Genomic DNA, 11,663 nt, shown 5'->3' with positions numbered 1-11,663 from the left:
TATTCGTTGCCTAATATCCATAGTACCTACAAGCTTTGCTTAGTTTGGGACTGGGTCAGTTGGTGTCAAGTGTCCCATGATATTTAATTATTTATTATTATTATAATTCCCACGCGAGCCTTAGGGAATTCACAACACAAATTAAACAACTTTTTAATGTAATTTTCCCTTCGCAGAAAAATGCGCGTTGTAGCATTTTAATATAATTTCACACATACGTATAAAGTTGGTGATCTCTTGAGAGTCAATGGCATAGTATAGCATAGCATTTTGTAGTTATATTGTGGTTTTAAATTAGAGGGTTAGCTTTGTTTTTACTTCTAATAAAAGACTACTAAATGTATGCAAAAATAGGCAAAATAGGCAATTTTACGTGTATACCTATGTAGAGTGGGCCAAATTTTGTGCCGCTGAGTATATTTATCGCAACATTTTTTATACTTACTCGGAAAAGGTTGCGTACCCCTGTAACGTTCGCTAAAATACCATCACTGTGTCTACAAGTCCAGAACGCAACTTGAGCAAAATACAGTGCTTCTGTGGATCGGCGTCAGTGTAAGACGGAGCGCAGAGCAAACCGAACGCGCTCTCTCGAGTCCGAGCTCCTCACTTTGACAGGAATATCCCACACGTAAGTATACTATGAAAAGTTTGTAAAGTGCGACGAACCCTAGTGAAACAAGACAGGAACATGCCGATTCAAAGAAAAACCTGCTGTGCGAATAGAGTGCGATGCGATAGTGCATAAGTTTGATAAAATAGTGATCTACCGGAAAGCTCCGAAAATATTTTTAGTTTGTGTTAAATAGAAGTAAGTTTTATAGACGTTAATACAATATGAATTTAAGTTTTTAAAACAACTTAATTCATTTAAAGGGTTTAATCTGTTATTTAATGAACAATATATTTACATACTCCAGCCGAAGTTTTACGAGCTTTTCTCAATGTTGTGGTTACTAAGTTTGATCCAATAATTCCGGTAGGCACTCTAGCAATTCATCATAATTAAATGATGGAAAAACTTAAAAACAGAAATTGTTCTTCCGAAAAAGGCTTCAGCAAGCCTTTTAACTCTTAACGATTATAAATAATTAAGATAGACATCATTCAATATGACAGGTATTTTTTGTATAAGTAAATATTATTTATACCTATATTCTCTGTATACGTCAATGATATCTGTATATTTCATGCATTATAGTCATATCTATATCTATATACATATCGAGAGGTGCGTGGTAAATCCCAAAAATCTAAACACGTAATTGACTGTTGATAAAAAGAACGCCATGTAAAAATCTAAATTCAAAATTCTTACAACATAGGTACTAGGCGTAGATCAATTTATCAAAACGATTTGACCACGAACCTCTATTGATAAACTCAGTGTTTTAAATTTCGGGAGCTACTTATCTAATGCATCGAATGAACTGTGAATGAAGTAAGTTTCAGTAAAAGCTTTCCTTGTCTCGATATATTTTTTCTCAATGGTACGTCAAATATTATTTAGTATATGCTTTTACGTCTTAATCATTTCATTTCAGCTCTTGAACACGATATTGATTGATAAATATATATAAATACTCGTACCTACTTTCTAACGTAAACAAACATCCTCGTGAATAAATAATATTCGACTAAACTACAAATCTATACACTTAGACATTATGCCAACAGTCCATAAATTTAGTTTTATAAAGTTATATAATTACCTATCGTTTAATGAAACGATCTCCCCGAAATATCCACGACAAGGGAACCATTAAAAATGATCGTTAAACATTCCTCTTTGAGGCATAATCAGACTGTATACTTACTATACTTACTTGGCCCAATTGCACAACAAATTACAAGCTAATAATATTAGCGATTTTGTATTGAAATTCACTAATAGGTACTATTTGCTTGTAATTTGTTATGCAATTGGGCCCTGGTAGGTCTTTTTATCCCTATTGTATATTTGTCGTTGTCAAGTTTACTTATATTTGCTCATTATTTCATGGTCAGTATTTCCCGGCAACACCAAACCTTCTATGGCTATTTGGATAAGATATTTACCGATAAGTTGAAACTCTTTCAACTCCACAACCAGAATTCTAAATCTTAAAAGTAAAAACATAAATTCTAATTTAAACATTTGCTCGTGCAGCATATTTTTTGTCATATGTCCCATTTTAGCTGTCTAGATAGATAGCTATCTGTTGCAGTTTTTGAGATACAGTCCTGTGACACAGACAGACAGACAGCGTAGCGACAGTTCAGTTCAGTTTGTGACCCTTTGGTTAGAGCAGTGTTTTTCAAACTTTTTCAGGACGCGACCCCCCTTGGTTAGAAAAATATTTGGCGACCCCTTGCCTACCTCCACTTACAGTTATTTGTATTATCCAACGTTGATAAATTGATAATACAAACATTGAATAATCATACACAATAACGGTGAGAGTATTTTAAAGATAACGCGACCCCCTAACGGGGCATCCGCGACCCCCGGGGGTCGCGACTCACAGTCTGAAAAACACTGGGCTAGGGTATCTTAAGTAAAGGTACTCGTACGTCGTATTAACGCCATACGAGTATGTAGGTATCCACAAAATTTTGTTCGATGTTCTGTAAAATCCATTTATGCTTATATTATAAATGCAAAAGTAAATCTATTTGTAATTACTATAAAGCTGTAAATAGTCTAAATTGTGGCGCACCATAGAGTATTGCTGACTTAAGTTCCATGCCTACCACCTAAAGTTTAGGCGGTAAATGGTAGGTAGTCCCCAAACTAAAGTGATTATGTTGTCAAACCGGAATATTTAAACGACTAAAGAGTAGCTCGTCTATTTTTTATAAGCTTTTATTTAGATACACCTGTCCCGTTGTCTGTCTGTAATCAAATCTTGCAAGTTAAATTCGACTAACTTCCAGTAGTCGGCAAAAAGTAAAGTCAGCAAAATAAGCTTGCATTAAAAATGTTTTTTTTTACCAAAAACTCATTCTAAATAAAAATATGTGTAATTTCATATTCATCTTATAATATTTGTCTGTTTGTAACCTGTACTCGTAGGTTCGTAAACAAAAGTCTTCAACATAGAGTTTCTTTATTTAGAATTATTGGGAATTCTCAAAAATTTTATCGTAGTGTTCATTAAAATCGTATGATGTGCACACTTGTCTTAGGTATTTCATCTACTTAGACTTAACGGATAATATTTTAGGTTTTTATACGGATCCCGGTGTTACTCCTGACGTCCAGCTATCTACGTACTAAATTTCAATCAAATTTGTCCAGCCGTTTTAGCGTGAAAGAGTACCAAACACACAAAGGTACTCACAAACATTCGCATGTATAATAATTATTAGTAGGATATGACTTCTAGCTTGATTATTTATCTAAGAGCATTGTTATGCTTTTATGCTATAAATAGGCTAAAGACATGCTAAAGACCTGTTTCATCACTCATTGAAAAAATGTGAGTATGTGACAGATATCTGAAATGCCGTTCCTATTTGTTCGTCCGAATAAACAGAGACGACGGGATAGTTATGATTCGTAGTACAGCGTGTCTTGTCTTCTGCCAGTGAGTCAATCACGTTATCTACTGTTGAAATAGTTATGAACTTTTTTTTCTTTTTTTTGGGTTCATTCAAAGCTAAAGTTATATATAAATAAGGCAAACGTCCGAGTGCTCGAAACGCTAATGCCCAATAGACGACACGCTGCTGTCATCTCTATTGCTTGCTAAAATGACATAAGATTAAAGATGTCAACTATTGGGACACTTGCTTAGGCTTTTGTAACTTCAAACCAGTCTCCGATTGACAATAATTCCAAAAAAACGTTATAAATTGAAGTGCAATCGCTTGTTATGTGTATTACATGTTTCATCCCAATTCTTTCCCAATATGTATAGAACAATAAAATGTCATTCAAGCAAGAACCAACAATACAATGTTGGCTGTCCTGTAATCAACTGTAATACTTCGTAATATGGCGCAAGGTCCGAATGTTAATTCTTACATAACGTTGAAAAATTATAACGTTGCAAAAGCTACTCGACCCAGTATCTTATTACTCAACGCTGGCTTGGGCGAGACGACCTGGTGGGAGATCGAGCAGCCTGATTGCTCTCTACTGTTATTGGGCCAGTAATGAAGCATTTCAATTTTCTTTTCATAAATATTAAACCTCTTAGATACTCTCATTTTTGGAAACACGTTTACTGTTAGGTACTTACTTATTTGGTAGACTTCACAGTTAATTAGGTATTCATCAAATATCAACTTAATCTTTGTTCTGTAAAACTGTAGTCTAGACCCTAGGTCGGACATTTAAGGCATTAGAAGGTCGTAATATTGTATTTCTCAACTCGCGGATGCATGCGTAAATATTACCTTACTGCGTTGGACTGGTTGGGAAACAGATCGGGTGAGGATGTCACGTCGCTGCGCCGGCACCGACAAGCAAGTGACGTTTTACTCGCAACACAGGTTGGTGTAGGTACATACTTAAGTACCTGACCTAAAGAACTCGACACTGCTTTGCGCATATGGGCGCATATACTTAATGCAGTACATAGGGCTTACACATATGTACGTAGAATAAGGCAATATTATATGAGGTGTAAATTTGTTTATTATGAGATACGCTCATAGTATGCGCACAGGAAATAGGTCATTTTATGTTATAGGTAAATAGTTTTTCTTTTGACTTTGCTTAGGATGAAAAACTAAAACAGGCGTATTAAATTATTTAGATTTAACATCAAGAATTAAAAACCGGTCAAGTGCGAGTCAGATTCGCACACAGAGTTTACTATGTTATTTTAAGAACGTAGACTTCTTTAGTAATATATTGTCCTATAGGCAATAAAAAATATTCCAGTTTTTCATCGTTTTGGAGTGACTTTTAAATTAGATTTTTTGTGTAAAACTTGTATTTCACTTTTCACAGTAAAAGCAACATGTCGCGAAGACTGACGAAACGTTACCTGTTGCCGGCGGACGACTACGTGTGTCAGCTCTCGGAGGAGACGCAGGCCATTGCCGCGGAACAGCTGCGCGAGACCGAGAGCTCCCGGTCCCAGGCTCTCGCCTCGCTGCGGAGCTGGATCGAACAGAACCCCAAGTTCATGGTCATCAGAATGGGTACGTATCCTTCTTTATATTGAGGTTATTTAGACGATCAATTTTCAAGAGAAACTCTCTCCTGCGCGAAGTTGTTGACAGAACCTTTGGAAAGGAAGGAAAATATCCTAACCAAAAAAAAGTTGGAAAACCCCCGACTTTGTCACTTCAAAGTTCAATATCTCAAAAACGACTTTTTCAATGAAACATGTCTAAGAACCATCGCTAGAAAACCTGCTTTCAAATAAAAAACACTGCATCTAAATCGGTATAACCATTTAAGAGCTACGGTGCCACAGACAGACACACAGCGGGCATACTTCTTATAACACCCCTATTTTTGCGTCGGGGGTTAAAAACCAACAAAACTGTCCATAATTTTATTAATGTGTTTTCGGATTTTAGTTAAAAAATATGTTTATATTATTGTGTTTTAGTTGTTTTAGAACACCTTGTTGAACTTAAATAGAGTACTTATTTATTTTCACGAAACCATAAAAAAATTTGAACTTAACATCAAAAAATATTAATTTCGAATAACCTTCGATCGAAGTAAGAAACTAGTAAAAAGTCGAGAAAATATCGGTATAGCCCATTTTTACACTAAACTACAAAATGCAAACCGCTCGCGTCGAATACGGATGACACTGTGGGATGACTAGTGAGTCAAAGGTCTTCACGGATGGCTCGCGCTCTCGAGTTTCGGTTCAGCTTCAAAGGCAGCTGTACCAGTAGGTACTTCAAGTAGATGAACTTACCTTTCCATCATGAATGAATATTGTGTCCGTACAAATGTCAAAATATGGTACTTAGGTACAACTTAAATCAATTGAACGTTTTGAAAAGTGGGAGCCTTTGCACACCATGCTTTTCTTTCCATAACGCAGCCATACAACTCGCGTGCGTATCATAATCATAATATATTTATTGTGATAACGGGTACAAAATATAATTAAATTGAAAATTCAGAATATGACCGTAAAGACCACATGCATGGTGTACAATATTTGTTATAATTTCGCCATGTCTGTCTGTCTGTCCGTCCGCGGCTTTACTCAGGGAGGATTATACGAGGTTTATGCCATTATTGTTTCTTCCTATTCGCGATTCTGCACAAAATAAATTCCACACAGCTGAATTTGATCACATGCGTAATGCTTCACAGTCATTATTTCTACGCAGTCTTGTTTCTTCCTATTCGCGATTCTGGACAATATGAATTCCACACAACTGAATTTAATCACATACGTAATGATTCACAGTCATTATTTTTACGCAATCTTGTTTCTTCCTTTTCGCGATTCTGCACAATATGAATTCCACACAACTTAATTTACTCACATGCGTTATACTTCACGATACTATCTTTGTCTTTTATTCTATCTATTTTCTATAATATCTTGTTTCTTCTTAGTCGCGTTTATAAATAAAAAAAAAAACAGACTGCGTGAGTCGCTTTTCCCGCGGTAAAAATTATCATGGTCGCGAGCTTTAAGTTATGTGAACGGAACACCTTGAGACGAAGCTTCCCGAAGGCAGCAGCAGCCTAAATAAAATAATAATAATAAACAGGGACGATTGAAATTAAAAAAAAACAATTTTTTTTCTCCGCCCCAATTTTGTTCGGGTTCGATTCCCGGTTATGTATGAGATTTTTTAAAAAATAATTACAGAATCGTGAAGTATAACGCCTGTGATTAAATTCAGTTGTGTGGAATTCATATTGTGCAGAATCGCGAATAGGAAGAAACAAGATTGCGTAGAAATAATGACTGAATATCATTACGTATGTGATTAAATTCAGTTGTGTGGAATTCATATTGTGCAGAATCGCGAATAAGAAGAAACAAGATTGCGTAGAAATAATTACTGTGAAGCATTACGCATGTGATCAAATTCAGCTGTGTGGAATTTATTTTGTGCAGAATCGCGAATAGGAAGAAACAATAATGGCATAAACCTCGTATAATCCCTCAGGGACTATCAATGCTAGAAAGCTGTAATTTTGCACGAAATATCGTCCGTGACAATTAACAGAGTCGAATCTGCAATTCTTGTGCCAAAGTCAAATATACTTGTTGTCAATTGTCAACTCAAGAAATATTCTTTACATTATTTATAGTTTTTAATCGCCAATTTGGATCAAAATGCCCCTTAAACCTAAAATGGACCTTTAAACTAATATGACTAGTTAACTTTTCACAACTAAAGCACTGCACCAAATTTGATAAAATTTGAAATGGAAAATAGCTTGAATTTCATAGCAGAAACTACGAGTAGGTAGAATAATTTTCAACAGCGGGTGAGTCCACGAAACCAGTTATTAAATTATAATAATAATTAATAACAATAATACCTAGCCGTTTTCGGCTACAGTGACTTGAGTCTGCGCATTGCATTTACGGGTTGGGTTGTTTAGCCCTTATAGGCCTGACGTAGCCGATCTTTTCAGAGAACGATCACTTGCAAGCAGCACAGGTTAGAGTACAATTATCATAATTGTAGTGTATGTTCGAAGGCGGTCATGCTTTAAGCTCGTCACGTCTGAAATCTAGCTCTCGTCTTCTCTCACCCTCGAACGCATACGCTTTCTCCTGCACGTGTTTCCTCCACTCAGGTCGTTTAAAATAAATAAATTAAGTAAATTATGTATAAAATATGACCCAATTAATATTATGTAGCAAACTACGTATTGATCTACTTACAAAGTAAACAAAACGATAACTTCCTCATTATCACGACTTCACAAAAAAATGTTTAGAACACCTTCTTCTGTGACCTTCTAGAGTCCAATGTTATCCTGAATGGACAATAGGCATTTTGAAGAGTAGTCGAATTGATTCTGCTGTCTAACATTTTCAGATGCAAACTATCTCCTTCGCTTTTTGCGCACTAAGAAGTTCAGTGTACCAATGGCACAGGAAGCCATCGAGCGCTACATTCTACTTCGTCAGTCGTGGGGTATCGCCTTCAACCAGCTCGACTATAAACTCCCAGTTATGATGGAGCTTATTGATTTAGGGTAAGACCTAAATTTCTTACAAAAATCGTTTAACACTTTTTAGATAGCCACAGTGAACAAAAGCGATCAAGGATAAAAGTACTTATCTACAAACTGTATGTTAGATAGTGATATAGGTAAACCGCCGTAAGCACGGCCTGCAGTACAACCTTGTCTCAATAAGCCACCATTTTTTCTAGTCACTGGAACGTTTATTGTGAAAGGTTTCTACTGCGGGTCGGGTTTACAGTGGTTTACCTATAAGTTAGAAAGTTAAATGGAATCATGCCCATTTACTTACCTCCCTGTAGATATTTGATAGTTTATTAATCAATTGTGTTAGAGTTCAAAACCAGTTTGAGATTATTTTTTTCATTATAAAATTTGATTTCGGAAGTTGTTAATCATTCTCAAAACTCAGGCATGTCACAATCTTTTAAATGTTAATGTTTCAGGTACATTTTTGTGAGCCCTTTCAAAGATAAGGGCGGTCGTCGTGTTGTCATATACAGGCCTGGTAGATATACCTAAAACTATCCTTATATCACCAGTTATGTAATTCACGTAGTATATCTACATTTTCCATCACACTTTTTAACCATTTTATTGTTTGTATTGTATTTTATAACTATCTGAAAGATATATATATGTCAGCGGCCGATCGTAAAATCTACCTGATCACGAAATTCCTAAGAATATCGTGAAATGGCGCCATTTCATGATTTGCCTATAAGTTGGCCAGGCATATCACGATGTGCCTGAGAAACAATACCGGGCACATCGCTATATGCCGAAAAAAAATAAAAATTTATGTACGACGAACGAAGCGAGGAGTGGTTAGTATGAATTATGACCACAACGCACGAGCCAAGCGAGCGAAGCATGCCTAGGAATTTCATGATCTGCCTTAACGTCACTAGACAAATCGTTAAACGGTGAATTTTGAACGATATGGCGCATTCTGGCGGATTTTACAATCGGCCGCCGACATATACATAAAACTGTATATCTAAGTGGAAAAAGTGTGCCATAAGTACCTACCTTTAAGTAGTAGTAGGTACCTGTGTGCGAAACTACTGAACGTGAATCTTGTTCTCATATTTTTAAAAGGTTCTCCACTTCGGTACATATGTATATTATAATATATATTTAGTTGGTATGTATGCTATTGTATATTTTTAGTTAGTAGTTAATTATTTGCTAATAATTTAACTGCTGCCAAAATCGGTACGTATTTAGTAAACAAAAAGATGAAAAACACATGGGTTTTTGCATAAGCACAGTGGCACGCTTGTTTACCACGTTTACCAAGCGTTTTTTGCATACTTAAGCACTGTGGCACACTTATTTACCACGTTTACCAAGACTAAGTGTTCTTTGCATAAGCACTGTGGCACACTTGTTTACCACGTTTACCAAGTGTATTTTGCATAAGCACAGTGGCACGCTTGTTTACCACGTTTAACAAGCGTTTTTTGCATACTTAAGCACTGTGGCACACTTGTTTACCACGTTTACCAAGTGCTTTTTGCATAAGCACTGTGGCACGCTTGTTTACCGCCTTTACCTACCAAGCGCTATTTGCATAATCACTATGGCACGCTATTGTTTACCACGTTTACCAAGCGTTTTTTGCATACTTAAGCACTGTGGCACACTTGTTTACCACGTTTACCAAGTGTATTTTGCATAAGCACAGTGGCACGCTTGTTTACCACGTTTACCAAGCGTTTTTTGCATACTTAAGCACTGTGGCACACTTGTTTACCACGTTTACCAAGTGTTTTTTGCATAAGCACTGTGGCACGCTTGTTTACCGCCTTTACCTACCAAGCGTTATTTGCATAATCACTATGGCACGCTATTGTTTACCACGTTTAGCAAGCGTTTTTTGCATAAGCACTGTGGCACGCTTGTTTACCGCAATATTAACCAAGTGTTTTCCGTCTTCTGCGCACTATTAGATATTAGACTTTAGCAGGATCTAATGTAATGTATATTCGATTGCTGATTCTGACCGCTACATCTACATTCAACGACAAACTGGCAAAGATATTCATCTACTTAAGTACTCATCGTAGCTCTAAAGAATAAGTACTTAGAATAACCATTTCATTATAAATAGAAGTAGTGATATAGATATAAATAACAAATATCCACTGCTTAATGGCAATAAATATCATTTCATGTCAGCACGTCATATTAGTGACATACCCGTGGTCCAACTAGTTTGTCCAATCCGGAAATATTATATTTATATTAAAAATAGGTAGGTTAGGTTAGGTAGTTAGGTAACTTCAGTTGCCCGAAAGGCAAAATACAAAGAAATACGTCGAAAAGCGGTTGGTTAAACTATAGTTGGGCCACGGGTACGTCACGGTCATATTAATAGAAACATGATACAGTTCTTTATTTAACATTAAATTTTATACTTTAATATTCAGCCTGTTATCCCTCGCAGGTGTATTCGATCCCTATAAGTACACAAACCAGGACATGTGCCGAGTGATGGGCATCTGTTACGAGACACTGATGGAGGATGAGGAGACGCAGGTGCGCGGGCTAGTCCACTACGCAGACGGAGGAGGCGTCAGTTTTCCCCACCTTACCCTTTTCACACCGAAAGAAGCTGTGCGAATTGTCAAGAACGGAGAGGTACATTATTGCAGCTACTGCTTATTTTCTTGCTCGTTCAGCAACTCACTTAAAGTTTTACTTTAAGTCTCACTTTTTTTTTATTACAGAGAACTATACCGATGCGGCACAAGGAGATCTACGGCGTTAATGTGCATTCCACCATCAAGTTCGCACTTGACTTCGGCATGGGATTAATATCCGAAAAAATAAGGAAGCGAGTGAAACTTTACACTTCTCCTGATGAGGTTGAAATCGACAAAAAACTGCTGCCGCAGGAGTACGGCGGCGAAATGCCCATGAAGCAGATGATTGGTATGTTTACGTGACGATACTATTTATGAATTCATTTATTATACGAGTACACTCTCGTGTACCTGGATAGTAAGAATTTTTTTTTTATTATAGAATTGTGGAAGGAAGAATTGGCGGCTAAACGCGACACCCTACTAATGAACGACAAAATGGCGGTTCGGCTCGAGCTTTACAGTGAAGCGGCGCGCGAGGGCGCCATCTCCGCGCTGCGCAGCGGCGCTAACACCTGCGCCAGCGCAGACGCCGTCGGCGACGCCATGCGCGGCCTCACCGGCAACTTCAGGAAACTCGAAGTCGACTGATATAACATAAGGCAAATCTGACTGAAATTAGCGAAAACAATCTTAAATTGTTTAGTTTTGTACATAGTAAATCCTAAGATGAGTACAAATCCTAAGCGATTTACTTCTCCCATGAACATTACTCGATGGTATTATTAGCTTAGCCGTTATATTTTGCCTACTAAATACTTATACGTTAGGATAGATAGTTTTATGCATTTGTTATCTTAATAGTTGTGAACTTAGGATATATTTCATTGACAAGGTACTTATTAAAATAAATGGAAATAAAAGTGCGTTTTCACCTTATTACGTCA

At 36.7% G+C, this 11,663-nt stretch overlaps 1 protein-coding gene across 1 annotated transcript; it reads left to right on the top strand.

Moving 5' to 3' along the window:
* Positions 1–513: 513 nt before the first annotated feature.
* On the top strand, positions 514–11,655 carry LOC141432780 (alpha-tocopherol transfer protein-like). The gene is made up of 7 exons (XM_074094543.1): positions 514–631; positions 4,943–5,136; positions 7,978–8,137; positions 8,572–8,633; positions 10,578–10,771; positions 10,861–11,065; positions 11,159–11,655. Exons 2-7 carry the CDS (start codon positions 4,953–4,955, stop codon positions 11,365–11,367), a joined length of 1,014 nt encoding a protein of 337 aa, XP_073950644.1. The 5' UTR covers positions 514–631; positions 4,943–4,952; the 3' UTR covers positions 11,368–11,655.
* Positions 11,656–11,663: the final 8 nt, after the last annotated feature.

Source organism: Choristoneura fumiferana, chromosome Z, assembly GCF_025370935.1.
Source record: "Choristoneura fumiferana chromosome Z, NRCan_CFum_1, whole genome shotgun sequence".
Taxonomy (NCBI): Eukaryota; Metazoa; Arthropoda; class Insecta; order Lepidoptera; family Tortricidae; genus Choristoneura; species Choristoneura fumiferana.
The sequence above is the reverse complement of the archived record's forward strand: the minus strand, read 5'-3'. Positions and strand labels throughout refer to the sequence as shown.